The sequence below is a fragment of the Leucoraja erinacea genome, chromosome 34 (genome assembly GCF_028641065.1).
Source record: "Leucoraja erinacea ecotype New England chromosome 34, Leri_hhj_1, whole genome shotgun sequence".
Taxonomy (NCBI): domain Eukaryota; kingdom Metazoa; phylum Chordata; class Chondrichthyes; order Rajiformes; family Rajidae; genus Leucoraja; species Leucoraja erinaceus.
The window spans coordinates 3,142,636-3,166,110 of NC_073410.1; the positions used below are offsets into that span (position 1 = coordinate 3,142,636).

The following is a 23,475-nucleotide window of genomic DNA, read 5'->3' on the forward strand; positions in this document are numbered from 1 at the left end:
AGGGGGTGCGGGGGGGGGGAGAGACACACCTATATACCTGGTGTGGGGGGGTGGGGAGAGACCCACCTATATACCTGGTGTGGGGGGAGAGAGAGAGAGACTCACCTGTGTACCTGCAGGGGGTGAGGGGTATGAGAGACACACCTATTTACCTGGTGTGGGGGTAAGGAGAGACTCACCTGTGTACCTGGTGGTGGGGAGACCACGTGACCCGACCGGCGGTTGGAACGTCACGTGACAGGGAGGACAACAGCCAACAGACGCGGTCACGTGGGCGTCTCTCTCTGTCTCCCCGCGGGCGGGGCTGCAGCCGAGGAGCGCGAGCGGCGGGTCCGGGCCAACGGCCGGCGGTGGCGGCGGGAGCGGGAGCGGGAGCGGCGACAGGGACAGGGACAGGCCCAGGCCGGTGAGCGCCGGGCCCGGGGGGAGGGGGAGGAGCAACTCGTCGTCCCCCACCCCCGGCGCTGGGCCCTCCGTCCCGGCCTCTCCTTACCCCCCGCCCACCGCGATCTCAGCTCGGGGTGTGGGGTCCCCGGTGTCCGGCCGCCTTCCCGCTCCCCATTCCTCTGTGATTCCCCCCCCCCCCCCCCCCAAGTCCGGTCTCCGTGGTGGGCGGGCGGCAGTTGTTCATCCTGCCGCGGGGCTGACAGCCCGCAGTCCATCGGCACCGCCCTGACCAGCAGCAGCAGCAGCCGCGCCTTCCTTCCCCCCCCTCCCCCAACGCCCCCCCCCAAACCTCATCCCCCCCCCACCCAACCTCACCCCCCCCCCCCCCCCCCAACCTCATCCCAACCTCATCCCCCCCCCCCCCAACCTCCCCCATCCCCCCCCCCAACCTCATCCCCCCCCCACCCCAAACCTCTCATCCCCACCCCCCAAACCTCATCCCCCCCACCCCCCCCTCATCCCATCCCCCCACCCAACCTCATCCCCCCCCCCACCCAACCTCACCCCCCCCCCAAACCCACCCCCCCCCAACCCCAAACCCATCCCCCCCCAACCTCATCCCCCCACCCACCCCCCCACCCCCCCACCCCCCCACCCAACCCCCCCCCCCCCCCTCACCCCTCCCTCCCCATCCCCCCCCCCCCCCACCACCCAACCTCACCCCCCCCCCCCCCCCCCCATCCCACCCAAACCTCATCCCACCCCCCCACCCCAAACCCCCCCCACCCTCCTCAGCCACCACCTTCCCCCCCCCTCCCCAGATACCACCCCCCCCCAACCTCATCTCCACCAGACACAATCACTACACCCCCTAGACATTATTACCCCTCGCGCCCTACCGACTGCATCACCCCCACATAGTTCCCTCAGCCCCTCTCTATCCTCCAGACACAAGCACCTCCCACCCAGCTCCCTCTGTCCCTCTCTATCCCTGATGCACACCCCCCCCCCCCCTTTCTCTCTCTCTCTATCCCATCAGATGCAATCACCCCAGTTGCTACCCCCATCCCGAGTGGTCTCCAAAACCCTCGCCCCTGTGCTCGGTCAAACTGGATCTGGTTTCAGACGCACTCACATTTATAAAAGCAAACTATTGTGTGCTTTCCCGACTACACCCTTCCCTTTATAGGCAATCTCCACCCATCCCAGATATTTGTGACATCTATGTGTTACTTAAGATAGATCAAAATGTAGGAGTGACTCATTGGTCAGGCAGCATTTCTGGAGAACAAGCACAGGCGATGGTTTGGGTTGGGATCCTTCTTCAGTATCTTATATATTACTCATCCTTTTTTCTGCATCTTTGGTTTGCAACCCTCCAGTTTCGGCTCGAAATGTTGCCTATTTCCTTCGCTCCATAGAAGCTGCCTCACCTGCTGAGTTTCTCCAGCATTTTTGTCTCCCTCCAATTCTATCTGTTTCCTTTCCCTTTACTGGAATGTGTGGTCTATAACTTTCCAGGATATTGTCTTCATTTAATTCTATTTATTACTCAAACATTTACTGATATTTGTGGTCTACATCCTTCCAAAAATTATGCAGCTCCAGTTCTGTGTTCTCATCCTTTTCGCTGTATCAGTGATAGACAAACTACCAAGATGCTGTAACACCTCCAATGTTGCTGTTGCTTATCTCCTTCCCTTTTTCAATGATCTACAACTTTCTGTGGTGCCCATTTCTAATCTTGCTCATCTCTACTTGTAATTGTTCCACCATTGACACCTCCTATCTTTTCCTTTAGGATACTTAAAATCGAATTATTTGATTGTTTTGGGTCATCTGCCCCAATATTTCTGAGGAAGTGTCGCGACCCGAAACATCACCCATTCCTTCTCTCTGGAGATGCTGCCTGTCCCACTGAGTTACTCCAGCAGTTTGTGTTTATCTCCAATATTTCTTCAGCTGGCGCAGTATTTGTTTTTTTCTTTGATAACTCAATGGTGAAGTGCTTTGGTATAAAAGTTACTTTGAATTGATTCACCTTTTCCTGGTTTTATTAGATACGGGTTTTGTGCCTGTTTATTTTGTTAAAGGATCTCTTTATGGATTTGTGGTCTAAATTAATTACTCCCTAAATAAACCTCACATGCATTACATGGAGCACAGGATCATTTTTAATACCATCTTAACTGCAAAAGTGATGTTTACATCAACCATTGCCTTGAAGTCACTGCAAAATTCAAGTTGGCATTCCTGATTTCACATACACACAACATATAATATACAGATTAAGTTTGTTATGAGTGAATCTGGAATCCAGAATCTATTTAATCTGGAATTAATAGGCAAATTGATTGCAAGCTCCAGGGAAATAAAAGTTTGGGTCTATTTTCACCCTGGAAACTGTAATTCATGGTTAATTCATATTGTGCATTGAAGATTCATATTGGTTACGTATCTCAGCTTGTTGTTATGAATGCCCTAACAGTGCACATTCCTGTGCATAGAAGTATGAGTGATACCATAACTGGAAGAAAAAATTAGATGTCTTACACTGACCTTTCCTGGCTTTATTACCATTAATTAGGAGGATGGAATAGAAAACAACATGGTGGGGAGAAGTAAGTTTGTTATTCAATGAGTGAGACAAGTTAATTTTATAATTATAAACCTTTTGATTTATTTTAGGTGGAAATTAATCATGATTCGACTGACGACTTTAGTTGCAAAATTTAAACCGCAGATTATCAAAAGATTTGCTCGGAATAATGCAGCTGTATTTCAGCATAGGTTTTACAGCATGCCTGTAACTTCAGAACCTTTCCTGAGTGGAAGTAATTCAAATTATCTTGAGGAAATGTATTATGCCTGGCTTGAAAATCCAAAGAGTGTACATAAGGTAAGACTTGCTGTTGATATCCTAAGTAAATAAAGTCTATTTCCTTGAATGCATTTGCTATTGAGAAGTTTCAGGTAACTTGAGGGATGCGTTGATAAACATGCTTTATTAATTAGTTTCACACAAACTTGAGGAATTCATTTATATTGGGGAAAACCAATGTCTTGAGGCACCTTACAGGTTCCTTATTGACATCAGCTATTAAGTTGTAACTGAACTTTCCGAGACCCAGAGTGATGTTAGTGTTGCTGATATTTTTATGCTGAGCAGTTTTGTTAATTATATGAGACTGTAAGATGACATGAGTTTCAATATAGTCTGGGTCATTATGAGCAATGTGGATTAGTGTGCTGTATCATATCTTAAGCAGTGAAACATAAAATGACATTGGACGATCTCAGAATTAGAGAAAACCTCTATGCCATCTCTGGAATGACTACCTTCGAGCTTCCTTATTCTTTTGGTTGTTGATGGCGTTGTCACAAATGTCATCTGTGGTTCCTCACGTAATTCTGAAGTTTGAACCTTGATTTAGAGTTAGCTGTACTAAGGGTGTGATGCTTGACAGTGTGGACCTTTGGTGCCTTTCACATAAAGCCTAGAGATCTCTTTGTTGCTTTCATTTGAAACTGTATTACACTGATCTTGTCAGGATCTGCCAGTGAGCCTTGTTCTGAGCCATTTGCATCATAATCTTGGGATTACTCCTTGCCCAGAAAGACGTCTCTTCAGGTTGTTTTGAAATGTTTGTGTGGAGGCATTTTCCTTCCACTTTGCCGCAAGCTCCCGACACAAGATCTATTTCGGGAGATATCAACTCTTGCTCACCTAGTATGCTAGTCTGATGTGGTCATTGGTTGCCATTTTCTCCCATGTTTGATTTACAGTTTTCCTCCATGTGTTTAAATTTCTTTAAGATTCCATTTGATCCCACTTCTGTGGGGGGGAGGGGGTGGGTGCGTTGTGTGTGGGCACACCCCCACCCCCCCTTTTCCGGAATAAAAACAAATCCCAAGAAGAACAAAAATCAGCCCGCGGGACGCGGTAGCGACGTAAAATGACTCCGTCTCTCCGTGCGCGTGCAGTGGGCGGGATTAGACGCCACCATTTTCAATGCACCGCCTCGACGCCCCGGGCCTAGTTTGGGTGAGTCGGGACCGTGAAATATTGTGTTGGGTTGCGGGAGGGGGAAGCTGTTTGATTTTTTATCGGTGATGTTCAACTACATGCGAATGATCCAATCCGACCCGCAGGATGATTTGTGGGGAAAAAAGGAGTGTCCACTTTTCCGGTCCCGGGGCTGCGGTGTCTCCCAGAATGGTGCATCGCCTCCATCCGCGGTGTCGGAGCCTCGCCGTCGGTCAACGTGGTGGCCATAGAGTGGTCCGCTGCCGCCGGGCAGTCAGGGAGACAGTTCTCCCATCGCCGGGCCAGGAAACGGGAAGGGACTGACTCCACAGCGGCCGTGACCAACACCAGGCTACTTCGGCCGGGTCTATTGCTATTGATTGCCTTCTCAATGTATCATTCACTATGACTTTGCCATGACTGCGCTGGAAATGTCAAAGTGATGATTGAGGATTGGAATGCACAGTTACCCATTCTCGATGGAAAATGGAACTTGAAAATGTGTTCGATTCACAGTATGGCTAAAGCTGTCTGCAAAGACCAGGACTTCCAAATCCCTGTCTCACACCTTAATCCACATTCACTATGACTTTGCCCAAACAGGGCACTGCAATTCTTGGAAAAGAAGAAAACATGAATTCTGGCTAAATGGCAATATCAGGCGTGTCACCCGTCACCTGCGGAATGACCCAGTTCCTTGGACAGCGTGGCTGCACTTGCCTGAACACTATGACTTTGCCATTTGGAAAGATAAAGTCACACTTCGGGAGACCAAACGTTTGGCACTGCAAGAAGAGAAGTCGGGCTACCAACAGTAGGCGGAATGACACAGTCCTACATCAGTGTACTGCGGATAAAGTCACACTTCGGGAGACCAAACGTGGCACTGCAAGAAGAGGTAGAAGTAGGGCCACCTACATCAGTGTACTGTGGAATGAGACATGCTTTGACAGCATTAACAAACTGAGGACTGCCATGCTAGATAAACTGGTCTGAGGTGCTATATTCGTGGAACCAGGAATGGCATGTAGGCTAAGGCCAACTAATGCCTTTGCATTAGTAGTAGGGGTAAATGGCAATACACATCCAGGAGCACCCGATGATTATGCAGCATCATGCCAGCATGTTTGATTGTTTGGTAAACTATAAGATGAATTGCGAAATTTATGTATATATATTTTTTATGTTATGGAATCAAAATCAAGAATTATAAATTCACATTTTAAAAATGGTTTCGCATTTCAGTAGTACTGATTTTCAGTATTCCATAATGATATTTGAGAATGCATGAAGTTGCGTGCAAAACACTGATTTTCAAAAATCCAGTTTCTGTGTAGTATTGCTCCATTGCATTTAAGTGAGAAATACCGATCCTCGACTTCCTCATACACAGACCACAGTCTGTTCGTATTGGTGGAAATGTGTCGGCCTCGATAACAATCAGCGCGGGAGCACCTCAAGGCTGCGTGCTCAGCCCCCTGCTGTACTCATTCTATACTCATGACTGCGTAGCCAGTCATAGTGCGAACTCCATCATCAAGTTCGCTGACAACACCACTGTTGTGGGATGCATCACTGATGGATGAGTCAGAGTAGAGAAGTGAGATCGAGCGAATGTCCATATGTTGCCAGCACAATAACCTGGCCCTCGACACCAGCAAAACTAAGGAACTGATTGTGGACTTTGGAAGGAGTAGGATGGGGACCCACAGTCCCGTTTATATCAACGGGTCGATGGTTGAAAGAATCAAGGGCTTCAAATTCCTGGGCGTGCACATCTCTGAAGATCTTTCCTCATCTGAGAACACTGATGCTGGTATTAAGAAAGCACATCAGCGCCTCTACTTCCTGAGAAGATTACGTAGAGTCGGTTTGTCAAGGAAGACTCTAACTTCTACAGGTGCACAGTAGAGAGCATGCTGACTGGTTGCATCGTGGCTTGGTTCGGCAACTTGAGCGCCCTGGTGAGGAAAAGACTACAAAAAGTAGTAAATACTGCCCAGTCCATCATCGGCTCTGACCTCCCTTCCATCGAGGGGATCTATCGCAGTCGCTGCCTCAAAAAGGCTGGCAGCGTCACCAAGGACCCACATCATCCTGGCCACACACTCATCTTCCTGCTACCTTCTGGAAAAAGGTACAAGAGCCTGAAGGCTGCAACGACAAGGTTCAGGAATAGCTACTTCCCCACAGCCATCAGGGCATTAAACTTGGCTCGGAGAAAACTCTGAACATTAATAACCCATTATCTGTTATTTGCACTTTATCAGTTTATTTATTCATGTGTGTGTGTGTGTGTATATATTTATACAATCGTATATGGACGCACTGATCTGTTCTGTAGTCATGCCTACTATGTTCTGTTGTGCTGAAGCAAAGCAAGAATTTCAAAATAGAAAAGTTCGGGACATGCATCAGGAAATAAATAGAATTAGATTGTGAAATAATTCCTTACGAGTCATTCGGCAATAAACTATCAATAATCCCACCTTCCTTTAAGAAACTTGCTGTGTCTCCTGAAATAATTCCGAATTATGATGCTTCTCTTTGGCTGTGACTCCGAGCCTAGGTTTCTCACAGATTTCCAGCACTGTGATCTGGTGATTTGGGAGAACTCGTGCGTGGTGACACGTAAATTATGTCGCGTAAATGATGCGCAAATGACGCCCAAGTGGGACAGGCCCTTATCTTTGCTTAGTATTTCTTTTGCTTTCACTTTTCCAGTAATTGCAGTATTTGCTTTTCAGTTTATCGTCTACTTTCTCTGCTGATAAATATGTATTCTTTTAACTTTAAACAATACATTTAAGATAGGCAAGCCTATTTATTTTAACTTGCCACATCTGATATTTGTTTTTGTGTAATTTCAAGTGTTTAAGTACATAAATTGGTTCAACAAACTGATAAAATATATAACAGCTCATACTATGGATTTGTTTCAATGTTCAAACAAAGAGGTGTGTATATTTAAGTAACATTATAATTTGCTGGAAGCTTACCACAATGATTTCTCACGTGTTCAAGCAGTGTCATGAATGTTGTGGCATTCATACTTGATCTGGCAGTGGGATTGAGGAGGAGGAGGTGTCAGCAGGCTTGTTCAGTAGATGGAATTGAATGTTATGATCATTTCATAAGGGGAAAATTAAAAGTTGGATCCTCCTGGTTTGGAAATGTAACATGCTGAAAGTCATGAATCTTTAGGTTAAATTTATGAGACGAGTGATTCAGTAAAAAATATGCAATTTTGTTACAATGTGGCAAATTTGTTACAAAAGGCATGAAAAGCAGAAATGTGGTTATGTTGAAACCACCAGTTATAAAAAGACGGGTTACCTTGCAACCAGTTTATGCCATCACACTTTGGAGGGCTGTAAAAGTTCCAGAGAGAGCATAGAAAAGATAAACTGGGGGAAAACTCCAGAAATGTGGAATTTCAGCCACAAGGTTAGACTTAAAAATTAGATTTTCCTTGGTACCAGAAATTTGATGGAGTTGGATAAAATTGATTCTTTTGGAAAATAACCAACAGGGAGCTATTCGTATTAATTAATGCTTCAAGGAGCAGGACAAATGTAAACTAAATTTAAAATTGTTGAGGATGCGCAAGGGGTTATGTGGTCAGGACATGCAGTTGAGGGGGTAAGGGCTAAGGAAATGGGCAATCAGCAGTTTTAAGAGGAAATTGCCAAAGCACTTGAGAGAAAGCAATTTACAGAGCTATGGTTTTCTATGCCATTTTGCTTTTGATTTCAGCTTCACATTACGAGTAACTTTTGATTTCATGTTTAGTATTTTTTTTTTTAAATTACTGTGCAGTAGTGGCCTGCCCATAAAATGTAAGTTTTTTGTTGTTAGAGGAAAGTTGATCACATTGCTGGAGAACGTATGCTCCTTGGTCCTACAACTAAATGCAGCTAAATTAGATCTCTTCATTTGGAAATTTATTACTTTTTAAAAGGTAAATAAAATATAATTTAAACAGCAAATAAAATCAATTTCTTTGAATGATAGTTTGATTAAGATTACATATAGTGACTGTGTTCCATATGGGTGAAATATTTAAACAAAAAGGTTGCAAAAATCAAAGTTTCAGTTTGGTTATGGCATTTTACTGATCCACATTTGGACGCCCATTCTAAAATTAATGTCAACTCCATACATATTTAACAAATTTATAGCCCCAACTTGTATGTATTTTTAAGAGGAACTGCAGATGCTGGAAAATCTAAGGTAGACAAAAATGCTGGAGAAACTCAGCGGGTGAGGCAGAAGGGTTTCGGCCCGAAACATTGCCTATTTCCTTCGATCCATAGATGCCGCCTCACCAGCTGAGTTTCTCCAACATTTTTGTCTACCTTTATGTATTTTCAACCTCTTTGGTTCTAGTTTGGCTATTTGTCCAGTACTGTGTCGGACCCATCTTGTACCTTTGGTGTTTTTCACTGTTGTTTGCTCTATGGTGAATTTGCTCATTTCCCCCCCTGCTGCTGCTTCTGTGTTCTTGTTAGCAGTAGGAAGTTTTTGTCACTGGATTTTGAGAGATGACGATGCACAAAGGTGAACTTCTCCAAAATTTGGAAGCTTGGTTAGATGAGTCTGCTTAAGACTGAATTAAGGATCAGAATGTGCCTCAAGGGCCAGGCAGTGATAAATCATCAGCCTAAGGTTCTACCTGAATCCATCCATGTTAAGTACCACACAGGCCTGTTGCCATGTGCCATGTACTTTTATTGCAGTGGTGCTTTGCTGTCTTAAAATATAATAATTTGTTGAGTTCAGGGACATTTGAGGCAGTGCTGTTGGTTTGCATCAATTTACAGGTCTTCATTAATTGTAAGTTGATATAATTAAATGGATACAACTTTATCTCACTTGTGTTTCTCATCAACCCTTCTCTTGGAAAAGGTTGATATTGTGATACGCTACAGGTTTGCAGTTGAAGAATTCTTGGGTAAATTAGTTCCATTGATTGTTAACATCAAAACAAATATTGTAGGCAGTGTGCTGCATGATTATTGTTCTGCTTTGAGATCGGCAACCACGAATCCTGATAATTATGCTGGTGATGTGATATATTTACATTGTAGTGGAGCTAACTTTTTTCTGCAAGTATTTAAGAATTTTTCTTGGACACCACTTCTTGGTGTAAATAAGTTACAGTTCAGATTAGTTCATTGTTATATACACCAGGGTGCACTGATATTTATTGTTCATGTGAAGCTTAGAGTGCGCAATACACAAATTATAGATATAACAATAAATATGACAAATGCAAAACAGCAGAATGGTGCAAAGATTCTGAAGTAATGCAAATAAAAGCTAAAGTACAATCACTTTGAATGTATTTTAAATGCGTCAATGTGTTTTAAATGTATTTTACATTGTTTTTTTTAAACTTTTCCTTGTAGTCCTGGGATACATTTTTCAAAAATTCCAATATGATGGCACCAGGAACATCGTCAGACAGCCCACCCCTTCAAGTTCAGAGTCAAGGGAGAACACAAACTACCGCAAAAGTTGAGAAACTGATTGAAGATCATCTCGCAGTACAGTCATTGATAAGAACATATCAGGTAAGCTTTCTCTGTGTTGAATGGCTGTTTGAGCTTTAAAAATTGCTCAGACTCAATTGACAGTTCTTGCCAAAATGGAACACAACTGAAGTTTTTGCATAAACAAGGTACTGCAGATGCTAGTTTACAGAAAAAGACAAAGTGCTGGAGTAATACAACAGTTCAGGCAGCATGGAGAACATGGATAGGTGACATTTTGGATTGGAAGCCTTCTTTAGATTCATTGTGGGTGGAGGAAGCAGCAAAGAAGTTGGCAGAGAGGAGGGGCAGAACAAACTTGGCAAGTGATAGGTGAAAACAGGTGAGGGTTTTTTGATAATCAGATGTTTGGATAAAGGCCAAAAGCTGTGAGATAAGGAAAGAAATGTGAATTGTGAATCCAGAGGAAGGAATGTAGGTGAAATGGGTAGGGGTGGTGGTGTGCAGCCACCGCACATCGCGTGATCCTGAATCCCTACTTTATTTATTCCCATTGACCTATTTTATTTATTCCCAACGGCTCCTTTTTTTAAATTCACACTGCTCCCGCTCCACCTCCGAGTTTGAAACTGACACGCTTGCTAGCTCAGCACTCTACAGTGAGAACATCATCCAGCTACAACAGGGAATATTATTCTCTGTCGCAAGCAAAATTTATTTGAAGAATGTTAGAACATGCTACAATGTGTGAATGTTAAAAAAATATATAGGTATGCGGTTGGGGAGAACTACAAAGGGAATTCTGCATTTCCAACTTACACCGTAAAACTTCAATGTTGAAAAGCACAAGAGATTTGCATTGCATAGATATGAGGCTGCCACATTGTTGGAGAAGGAGGTATAGATGTTCATGTTCCAACCAGATGTTATATATGCAGATTGGGTGCATTGTTCATCCATGAGTGCATGGAATTATTCTGAATTAAATCGGTTTGGAGCTGTTAGGCACAATTGCAGTAGACTGGCACAGCTAAGTATGCATTCTATTTAAATACAATGAAATTAAAAACCAGATGAAGTTGTTGCAAGTATGATGGAATTTAGCAGTTGGGGTCGCAAGTTCAGAATCAATTAGTTGTACCAAGAATGTGTGTTTTTTCAGTCATTAATATAAACCTTTTAGCTCTTTGAGACTTACTGCAACGCTTCCTCTCAGCTCATGGTGATATTTAAATTTGCAAAATTTTCCACTGTTGTTTTTGCTAACCCTTGAATGTTTAAGTTGAAATGTGATCCAGCAAGTGTAAACTATTAAACTGTTCAGTAACAGTAAGTAACTAGCACGAGCTTTGTGTACGTTATATCTAAATCCCATCATGTAAATCGAACCTTTGCTTCATCTGTATAAATTGGATGACTAATATTGAGTATTACTAGGGGAGAGTTTTACGGTGCTGTTTATTTTTCTTGCCTTAATTATGCACAAATTTTTTTTTTGAATATAGCTAATTGTTGCAATGATTGAGTTTCAAACAATGATGCAGCATCAAAGTTTTTTAATTCTTGGATTATAAATATTCTGTTATTAGGTTTGCCCACAATCAAATTTGTTGTGTAATTTTGTAAATATTGTATGTTTTATTTAAAGTACTATTTAAAATGTATTTAAATATTCAAAGTACAGGAATAGTAGTGTGTTTCAGGGTTAATTTCTGTCCTTATAAACATAGTGGTGCTTCAGGGCATGTCCTGGATTACTTGGCATTTGGTGAAAGTATGTCCCCATTGTTGAAACTTTGCAACATGAATCGTGTGTTCACAACCAATGGTAACTTAGGAATCATCCCAATTGCCATGATGATTCAGTATTTATGCTTATATTTCTTGTTGAGCTCTTTGTTATGTTTGAAGATTGCGGGTATGGAGGTGTGAAAATGGCAAATTCTTTGTGTTGTTGTCTCATTGGATTAGTCTTGAATCAGAATATCAAGGTGTATTGGTGTCCAATATTTGCAATATATGTAGTTTAGTGGAAAGTTGCTTTTAAATTTTATAGTACACATGGGTTTGAAGGCAAACCTTAAACTCCTGATTTAGGAGACCCATGTATGACCTAAGTTGTATAGATTCTATTCAACCTGCTGAAGTGGTAAAACTGCATAATTGTAAAGGTTGCCTCCTTCTCCACCCCTACCCTACAATTTCCTTTTGCAGATCCGTGGGCATACTGTGGCTCAGCTGGATCCATTGGGAATCCTAGATGCAGACCTGGACTCGTGTGTTCCAATTGATTTAATTACTTCCATGGATAAACTTGGTGAGGATTAGTTGATTATACAAGTTAATTTTTTTCCATTAGAGTCATAGAAATGTACAGCACAAAAACGCACCTTTTGGCCCACCACATTTATGCTGACCTCTGTGCTCATCTACACTAATCGCATTTGCCTCATTTAGGTCCCCATGCATTTCCTCTTGGGTGGCACGGTGGCACAGCAGTAAAGCTACTGCCTTACAGCGCCAGAGACCTGGATTCGATCACTACGGGTGATTGTACAGAGTTTGTACATTATCCCCGCGACTTGCGTAGTTTTTCTCTGAGATCTTCAGTTTCCTCCTGAACTCCAAAGACGTGCACGTTTGTAGGGTTAATTGGACTGGTGTAAATGTAAATTGTTCGTAGTGTGTATGGTAGTGTTAATGTGCGGGGATCGCTGTTCGGTGCAGACTCGGGCCAAAGGGCCTGTTTCTGCACTATCTCTCTAAACTAAAACTAAATCTAATCACTATGCCTATTAAGTTCCTGAATAAATGTTGCTTCAATGTTGTGATTGTATCCGTTCCACCACCTTCAACAGCAGCATGTTCCAGATAACTGCTGTTTGTAAAAATAAAACTTTACTGTGAAATCCCTTTAAAACCACATTAAACCCATGCCTTCTTGTTTTTAATAACCCTACCATGGTTAAATAAATCTGACTCTCCATCCAATCTATGCCTCTTAGGGTAAACAACCCCAACCTATCAAATCTTTCCCCACAACTAGATCCTCTAATCCAGGTGACATCCTGATAAGTTTCCTCGACATTCTCCAATGCAATCATATCATACCTTCAGTGTGGTGATCTTTACTGCATAAAATCCTCTGTACGATTAGATTAATCGGTGTTTGGAAAGTTGCAACATAACATCTGCACTTGTATATTCTACACCCAGATCTTTGAAGGCAAGCATGCCATATTCCTCCTTCAGTACTTTATCGACCTGTGCTGCTACTTTCAGGGAGCCATGAACTTTAACCCTAAGGTCCCCCCCCTGTTCATCAAGATTCCTTAGCACCCTACCATTTAATGTATATGGTCTACCCCTATTTGTAATTCTCAAAATCCATCATCTAGCACTTGGGTGCTAGTTGTATAGTCATACAATACTCAACAACGTACCTCGGTGACTGCCAATCACCACCCCCCCCCCCCCCCCCCCCCCCCCCCCCCGGACACGGACACTTATTATTTTTTATTCAAATCGTTTGCTATGTCGCTTTTCAAGGGAGATGCTAAATGCATTTCGTTGTCTCTGTATTGTACACTGACAATGACAATTAAAATTGAATCTGAATCTGAATCTGAACAGGCCTTTCAGCCCAACTTGCCCGTTCCAACCAAGATGCTCCATTAATACTAGTCCCACTTGATTACCTCCTATAGCAGCTTGTTCCATATACCCACCCATATTGTGTGGAAAAAGTTGTGCCTTGGGTTCCTATTGTCTTTCTCCTCTCACCTTAAACCTATGTCATCTGGTTCTTGATTCCCCTACGTTGGGTAAAAGACTATGCATTCACCCAATCTATTCCCCTTGTGATGTTAAACACTTTGATTCATCCTCCTGAACTCCAAGGAATAAAGTCCGAGTCTGCCCAACCATTCCCTAAAGCTCAGGCCTTCAAATCCTGCAAATATTTCTAAATCTTCTCTGTACTCTTTCACCTTGTTGGGATGAAATTCCATCTGCCAACACTTCACCTGTTTATCACCTCATTGATAAAAAGACTGCACAACTCTACATTAATAAGAATTAAGATTTTTTTGTTAATGGCACCTTTTATTTTCTCCATTTGAATCAAATTTAATTTTAGTTGTGTTAAGTCAGTACTTTGCAGAGCTTTATTTCCTTTGACAATGAGTTTTTAAGGCAATATTTTATTTCAGTTACTATAGGTTTGTTGAACACCATTTTACTTAGATTTCATAAGATTATATGTGATAGGAGCAGAATTAGGCCATTCGGCCCATCAGGTTTACTCCACCATTCAATCATGGCTGATCTATCTCTTCATCCTTGCCCCATTCTCCTGCCTTCTCCCCATGACCTGTGACATTGGTACTAATCAAGAATCTATTTATCTCTGCTGATAAAATATCCACTTCTGAGGCAACAAATTCTACAGATTCACCACCTTCTGACTAAAGACATGGTTGTACTTGAATTTTTGTTGATATACAGTCAGTCTATTTCATAAATGGCAAATACAATTTAAAAGGTATGTGCATGTAATTCTAACGGACACGCAATCATTAGCTCAGTTGTCATTTGGGCCTCGTAAAATTTAACCAGCTTGTTTCACCTCATTTGCTTCCTCACAGCATCGTGACTCAAAATCATCTGTGCAATAACTAATTGGCTGCAGGGGTATATAGTTATTTATTGTGTAGAATGAATTTTATTAACCAATTGGGAATTCAGCAGCCATTTTTGTGCCCTATTTTTGTGAAGGCTCAAATTCTATCCCGTTTTGATGCTTGATGAAAATGCATTTTCAACGCATATGTATTTTTCATTTTTGTTCCTTATGACCTTGAGGTGAATAAAATCGGCCTGCCTGATATGCAGTTCCATTGGATATATAGATATAGCTTTAGGTGAATTAAAGTAAATTGGAAATAAAACGGATTGAGCTGTGGTCTGTATTTTTAAATACGTCCAACTCATTGTTGCAATACCATCAGCATGATGGACACATTATTGCTGGTTGAAATACAATCTAACTCTTAGCTCACTAAAGCTATCAAACTTGGAATAACATGGAAACATTAAATTGAAAAAGTATTATATTAGTTTATATGGATAATATATATGAATTAGTTTCAAACTAGTGGTATTCAATTTACTATGCACGATTTGGCCTTGTAATAGTACAGTATATTTGACCAGATTAATTGAAAAGCTCAGCATGGCATATTCTGATTTATTTTTGGCAAAACTATCACCGTGGTAACAAAAGCAACAAATATTTTTTCCTGTGTATATCAATGAGATTGATGTTGGAATTGGATTATATACCACACCTCTGGCTTTCTTTCCTCGCATTCCTATAATCAGTATGAAGAAGTGTCCCGACACGAAACGTCATCTTTCCATGTTCTCCAGAGATGCTGTCTGACCTGTTGAGTTACCAGCATTCTGTCTTTCCTGGGCTATATATTACATCTTTTTTGCTCACCGTTGCAATGAAACAATTTCCAATTCCACAGTATGGCTTTATTGCACCTTTTTTTTTTCATGTTTTGAAGTTCAGCCTTTCCTTTCCTTTTTTTTGTTAAGATTCACTTTTCTGAAGCAATGATGGTGGGGAGTTCTGTACCTGTGATGGACTAGGCAGTGTTCACTTCTTTTTGCAGTCTTCTTAATTCAATGTGCTATGTCCAGGGTAGACCTTTAGAGATACGCACACTGAAGAATTTGAAGCTTTTGGCTCTCCATCTCCATCCCATCGATGAAGCTTTGTGGATTCTTAGCCTTTCTACTCTAAAGTCAACAATCAGTTCTTTGGTTTTACTGACGTTGAGAACAAGATTATTGTTCTGACAGCATTTGCTCAGTCGATCGACCTCCCCTCCATTCTCTGACATATCATGCATAATTTGTCCAACAATGGTTGTATCATCGCCAAGCACAGTACTATACACTGGAATAGATTGTCAACCTGCAAATGAAAATTGCAATATTTCGATAATAAGCTGCAGATTTGTAATATCAGATTTATGATTTAAATTGAATATTCTACCCCACTATGTGACATTAATTGCACAAATACTTATAAACTGCAGAAGTATATCATATGTGGTTGACCTAGTGTTAAACCATTGTAAATTTGACATGATCTGTTTATTTCATATAATTAGTATAATACTTTTTTATATTCCTTTGGTTTTATTTAGCTTTGCATTAACCTTAAGTGTACAGTGGAGGTATCGTGAAAGGCCAATTATAATGTTATTCTTTTGAAAGTTAGTATAATTTACATCTGCTTTGCTGTTATATTTATCACAGGGTTGCAGAAGTAAATATTGTTGATATACTAAATTAGTTTTAAATGTCTTATATGTTTCAAGGTTTTAGTTTGCACTTGACTATGTGGTCAAATTAGTATATTTGAAAGTACAGCAATTGGTGTTCCAAGTAAAAAAAACTCCCAATGTTCTATTAAGTTTCAGGTGATTATATTGTATTAGCAAATTTAATTAAGGTTTGAATTAAAATGCAAATTCAATATCACAGATGTCAAGGTTATTCTTTGAATTTTAAATTGCAACTCCTAGATCTTTGACCCTTTTTCCCCACAGTGAATATCTCAGTTTCGTCGAAGTGTTGTTATGATTATCACAAAGAGGAAAACATTGATACATTGAAATTGCCATATGTTCATCCTGTCAGACTACATGAAAATCTAATGATAACAAGACTTTTCTGATTCAGTTTTTAAAGGTTACGTTTAAACTTGTATCTTTAGTAATGCTGTCAGTCTTTTTATTGTGGAGTTTATGTCCGTGACCCATATCGGCAAAGATTTCAAAATGTTCTTATGATCTAACTGCTCTGAAATTACAAAGTCATTTATTTGCTTGTACAAACTACATTGAATGTTAAATTAAGTGTTATTTTATATTTTTATTTTTACAAAAGTCACAAATGCTGTGACTAAAATGCTCTGGTAAAATGTTTAATTTTTCAAATACTGTTTTATCAGTGGACTGACAAGGTATAATGTTTTCGTTTTTCCTCATAGTCTTGCAAATTTCTTTGCATTCATTTCAGTTTACCACCACACTGGAGTACTATTGTGAAAAATATCAGATCCTGGTGTATCTACAGGTTGTGATACAAAACTGTTGCTCAAAACTCTTTCTAAATAATTAGCTTATTTTTAGACGAGGGTGACGTCTTTTAAGTTTGGTTAAAATTCAATGGGTTTCAATATTTATTTTGCCTTGATATGCATTATTTCGCATAAAGCATTATTGAATGCCACGTGCTTCAACATTTGCCATCTGTTTGATCCACAGCAAATTAAAATTCACCAAATGTATGCTAGCCAGAACCAGCTGTCAATGTAATGAAAAGCCAAACACACCACGTGTTTTGCATAAACATGCAAATGTCCATTGAATGCATTTTAATGGCAAAAAGCTAATATTTGTGCCTGTCTATAAACATCTGTTGCTATGCTATTTTTCTTTCTGCATACATGAGAGTTTATAAGCTGGAGTTTATAAATGTTGTAAGCCATATTATAGATTGTTTAATGAGTAATTCAGTTTTAATACAGAGCTTTTAGTTATCAATCTTGCAATACAGTGAATGCCTTTCCCTACTGTATATACCAACTTCCAATTTCAATAAACTCTTGTTTGGATTAGTTTAAGGAAAGCGAATTTTCACTGGTGAACCACTTAAATTCTCACAGTGACTTTGCACTATGTGCCGTGTACAATAAAGTGCAGAATCCATTTGTAAATTTACAATATCGGATCCTTTGAACATAGTATGTGTCTTTTCTGATTTAAACTTTGGTTATTTCAGTGTAAGAAATTAGTCTTTATTGGAAGTCACTGACATGATATTCATTACTCTTTTTTAAATAGTTTTGTCTTTTAATCCCATTGTACAGTGATGATCCAATCTGTGTAAAGCACTTTCATTATTACCGTCTTTTCATAATCTTGTAGGAAACTATGGACTTTGTGAATCTGACTTGGATAAAGTTTTCCGACTACCTACAACGACCTTCATTGGGGGAAATGAATCTGCAGTTTCATTGCGTGAAATAATAAAAAGATTAGAGGTGAGTACATAATGAAACGCAAATGATTTTCAATTACTTAAATGGTTCACCATGTAATCTGGTAGCCACCTGTAAACCTATAATACACGCACATACCCACACAATGTGATGTTTGTACAGCACCTTTAATATGGTAGAATGCTACGAGAATGCTTCTTCATAGGAAAATGATTGTAATTGTCATCGCCAATATACCAAAAGCCTTCTTTATCACCCTGTCTACCTGTGACGCCACTTTCTGGGAACTGTGCACCTGTACTCCTAGATCCCTCTGCTCTACAACACTCCTCAGGTCCCTACCATTCACTATAAAGGTTTTTTCCTGTTTTTTCTTCCTCGTTTGACACCTTACACTTATCTGCATTGAACTGCATTAGCTATTCTTCATCCCACTTGCTCAGCTAATCAAAACCCTGCTGTAATTTTTGATAACCCTCATCACTGTCTACGATAACAGCTCCTTGAGTGTCACCTGTAAACTTACTAATTATGTCTTGCACATTCTCATCTAAATTGTTCATATAAACCACAAATAGCCATGGGCCCAGCATCGATCCCTGAGACATACCACTAGGCACAGGCCTCCAGTCCAAGAACCAACCTTCCACCACCACCCTCTGTTTCCTTCCATGTATCCTGGCAGCTAGCTCTCCTTGGATGTCATGCAATCGAACGTTTCAGAGCAGCTGACACGCAAAACCTTATCAAAGGCCTCGCTTGTACTTCTGTGTGACACCTCTCTATGAGTTAAGGATGTAAACTATTCATCTATCTGCTGTTATTGAATAGATTGTGTAGTGAAACAGCAGAACAATGGGGTGCAAGTCACAGATATGGCTTGCATAATGAAAGTTGATAAGTTAGGCAGTGTCTCGCTTTCTGTTACCTTCCTTGCTACATTCAGAAGTAAATTTCAGAAGCTTTATTACTTTATTATGGTTTGTCAATACTTGATGCTGCTTTGAGGAGTGTATTCAAGACCCAGTGTTATCAAATGTAATGATTAAAATGTATTCAAATGACTGAACTGCATCACAGTATGGTATGGCAACTGCTCTGTCTCCGACCGGAAGGCATTGCAGAGAGTGGTGAAAATTGCCCAACGCATCACCGGTTCCACGCTCCCCTCCATTGAGTCTGTCCAAAGCAAGCGCTGTCTGCGCAGGGCGCTCAGCATCGCCAAGGACTGCTCTCACCCCAACCATGGACTGTTTACCCTCCTACCATCCGGGAGGCACTACAGGTTCTCCCCTGCCGAACCAGCAGGTCGAGGAACAGCTTCTTTCCGGCGGCTGTCACTCTACTAAACAACGTACCTCGGTGACTGCCAATCACCACCCGCCCCCGGACACTTATTATTTTTTTTTATTCAAATCGTTTGCTATGTCGCTCTTCAAGGGAGATGCTAAATGCATTTTGTTGTCTCTGTACTGTGACAATGACAATTAAAATGAATCTGAATCTGAATCTGAAGAAGCAGCTTTCACTTTGAACTAAGTGGAGAGTATCTGTGAGGTCTTCAATTTTTTTTAAATTCAGGATGCCTACTGTCGACATATTGGCTTGGAGTACATGTTTATAAATGATGTGGAACAATGCCAGTGGATCAGACAGATGTTTGAAACACCAAATATCTTGCAGTTTACCAACAAAGAAAAAAGAAGGCTATTGGCTCGTTTGATCCGTTCAACACGGTATGAACGTAATATCTTTATATTGAAAGTATCCTTGCTATGGTTATCAAGCTTTTCTTATCAGTTATAAGATAGCGCAAACCACATAGCCGTGAATGGGCAGGTCTTTCCTCTTTTATCTTTTTATTGACTAAATAATGAATGCGGGACATTGTTAATAAGTAACATGGGTATAGAGATGAATAAAATCCAATTGGAATTTCCTAGCTATGTATATTTAAGACAGGAACTCCCAAGTGAAAATCCATGAAAAATAATCTCCAAGATATTATTGTGAATTGTGCTTCAACTGAGTAACTTATAACAATCCACGTTATTTGTTATTCTAATACTGTGGGAACTTGTGTTCAAACATAACACATGAATTGAGCACAGGAGTTGGCCACTTAGCCCATCAAACCTGCTCTGATTGTAATGTCTGGAATTTTTTGAGGATGTAACATGTAGAATGGATAAGGGAGAGCCAGTGGATGTGGTGTATCTGGACTTTCAAAAAGACTTTGACTGGGTCCCACACAAGAGATTAGAGGGCAAAATTAGAACACATGATATTGGGGGTAGAGTATTGACATGGATAAAGAACTGGTTGGCAGACAGGAAGCAAAGAGTGGGAATTAACAGTTCTTTTTCAGAATGGCAGGCAGTGACTAGTGGGATGCCACAAGGCTCAGTGCTGGGACCCCAGTTATTTACAATATATATTAACGATTTAGAAGTGGGAATTAAATGTAACATCTCCAAGTTTGTAGATGACACAAAGCTGGGTGGCAGTGTGAGCTGTGAGGAAGATGCTATGAGGCTGCTTCAGGAATGTTTCACAAACATATTGTGCACCTGTGGGCCCCCGATATCAATCTTTTAAGGCCGACTTTTCTGGGAGCCAGATTACCTTTTGAGGTCACACAGCAATGCAAAGGTCCACCTGGGGCATGCAAGTATCCTGCAAGATTAGTTAGGTCCCAGTCTCAAAATGGGACTGGTCTCTTCTCATAGAAATCAGGTAACCGAGAGGCAGCTGGTACTTTGGTCATGACTGTCTCTGGCACCTCTCTCCCCTTTCTTGATCTCTCAGTCTCCCATCATAGACAACAGGCTATTGACAGACGTCTACTGCAAACTTACTGAGTCACATAGTTATCTGGACTACCCCTCCCACCCTGCCTCTTGCAGACGCCATCCCCCTACTCTCTCTCCATCTTCACTGCATCTGCTTCTAAGATGAGGAGTTCCATTCTAGGACATTGGAGATCTCTTCCTTATTTCGAAAATATTGTCGTCATCGTCCTTCCCCGTCCCCCCTGCTGTCGTGGATGGATTCCTCACCTTCATTTTCTCTGTGCCCCTAGATCTGTTTCCCCCCCAACTACAGTTAGTCTGAAGAAGGGTCCTGACCCAAAACATCACCTATCCATGTTCTCCAGAGATAGATACAAAATGCTAGAGTAACTCAGCAGGACAGGCTGTATCTCTGGAAAGAAGGAATGGGTGACGTTTCAGGTTGAGACCCTTCTTCAGACTGGTCTCGGGAGATGCTGCCTGACCTTCTGGGTTACACTGTCTTTTTTGGTAAATGAGAATCTGCAGTTCCTTGCTTCTCCATTAAAATAACATTTGTGGTTAAAAGGTTTGAAGAATTTCTCGCAAGAAAATGGTCTTCTGAGAAGCGGTTTGGTGTGGAAGGATGTGAGGTGTTAATTCCTGCCTTGAAGACCATCATTGACGTATCTATTTCAATGGGAGTAGACAATGTAATCATGGGAATGCCACACAGGTATGACATTTCATTTTGATAAAGCCTTTTGTGTGGCTGCTCAAATTTATCTTCAACTTTTCTCATTAAGGGAATATACATGATGAGCAAGATGATTGTCCATGTTTCTCCTCTCCCCAATTGCTGACACGGGTTGCAATGTCCCAAACACTGTTGCATATTTTTATGGCCAGGCTTGGTTCTTGTGAATGGACTTGTTTGCTTACCTTCTCTTACCAACAGAATTATAAACTAGTGAAATATTAAGCAATTAACTACACAGGCAAATAAAAATCACAACAATAGTTGTGATACAGTTGACACAGGATGGTCATTTCAGTAGTTTTGTTCTGTTCATGGTGACCAGCATTATTGAACGGAACAGCTATTCATGGTGACCAGCATTGTTGAACAGAACAGCTATTCATTTAAGCAAATGCAGTAACTTATTTGTGTTTAATTGATATTTTCAATTTGCAGTGTAATTGGGTTAGGAGTATGATATCATTTTTTAAAATTCTATAATGTGAATACTTTGGCTTTTTTTCATTTAGGTAATAATGGATTGGTTTTACTGTTTCATTTATGTTTGATTGGAGTTTTAATGCTGAAGAACTTTCTACTCTTAAGCATGTTATCAATGCCTCTGTCATTTTTAATTGGAATAACATAATTTTTGCTTGCCAAAGCTGTTTAGCAAAAGTTACAAAGACATCTAGCGATGGAAAATTAAAAAAGAAAATTCAAAATTGCCAATCTATTAAAATGTTAGCTCTTTATCAGAATATTTCAGATAGTTACACATTCCTCACTTTCTCCACATCTCTGCATGTTTCTTCTTCACATAACTATCAAATTCCCTTTTGAAGCTTCTTGTTATGTTTCCAGCAGCTCAACAAACAAAGCATTCCATGTGGTAATCATTTGTTGCACAGGTTTTTTTTCTTTGCTTCTATTCTCTATCACCTCAGTCCTGCAGTCATTCATAGGTTCCTCTTGAATTACTCATGATCTATCAAATCTCTGCCCGTCTTCAAGACTCAAGAGTGTTAGTCCTTGTATATATTTCCATGAAATCTGAAAATGGTCAGTTACCTTCCGTCTATTTGCTGTACCTAAGCCAATTTTGTATCCCTGCCAAACCTGGATCCTTCATTCTATGGGCTTTAATTATCCTGACAAACCAAATAGGTAGTAGTTTATCAAGCATCATTTGGAAGAGCGTGAAACAAAATAATTTTCAAATACTTAAAATTTTGGTTTGGCAGGGATATTGTTCACGTGACAGCTCTAATCTGGCACAGAGTTCATTCTGGATTCCTCCATATTAGTGTTTACAAATGCTTGTCGGGAATCTCAAGACTTGTAATTTCACGTAGGAATACTTTAACACTTTCTTGAAAAATATTGAAAATGTGAAGGAATTCGTGGGTGGTTGCTCCTAAATCTGACACAATCATCCCCTTCATTAATCATAATTCCAGCTAATTGGATTTAATTTCGATTCTGTGAAGTAATTCTCTTTCGAGTTCTGTAATATTTTATCGGTTCAAAACTGCAGTTCCTATTTTCTGCCCCTGCCTTTCCTGAATTAAGCACGTGAAGAGTGTAGATAAAGATAAATATTTCCATTGGCTGAAGTGGCAAGAACTAGGGACATAAGAGTAAAAGTAATTAACAAAATAATCTAAAATAACATGCAGAATTTTCTTATGCAACATGCAATCAGGGTGTGGGCTGCACTGTTGGCAGTAGGAGGAAGGGTGGGTTCAATTGGAGCATTCAGAAGGGATTTAGTTGGAATACCTTTAGAATGATACAAACTTGAATGCAACAAATTACTTTTTTCCATGTTTAAGGAAGAACTGCACATGCTTGAAAAATCGAAGGTAGACACAAATGCTGGAGAAACTCAGCGGGTGAGGCAGCATCTATGGAGAGAAGGAACAGGCGACGTTCCGGGTCGAGACACTTCTTCAGACTGAAGAAGGATCTCG

General features: G+C 40.8%; 1 protein-coding gene across 1 annotated transcript in view; it reads left to right on the top strand.

The window, feature by feature from the left end:
- The first annotated feature begins 284 nt into the window (after positions 1 to 284).
- Positions 285 to 23,475, top strand: part of LOC129712906 (2-oxoglutarate dehydrogenase-like, mitochondrial) — a 47,936-nt gene continuing 24,745 nt past the window's right edge. Inside the window, 7 exon segments of the mRNA XM_055661659.1 lie at positions 285 to 406; positions 3,076 to 3,286; positions 9,826 to 9,990; positions 12,124 to 12,226; positions 17,919 to 18,034; positions 19,574 to 19,728; positions 21,353 to 21,499. Of these exon segments, the coding sequence (XP_055517634.1) occupies positions 3,089 to 3,286; positions 9,826 to 9,990; positions 12,124 to 12,226; positions 17,919 to 18,034; positions 19,574 to 19,728; positions 21,353 to 21,499 (884 nt within the window). The 5' untranslated portion in view covers positions 285 to 406; positions 3,076 to 3,088.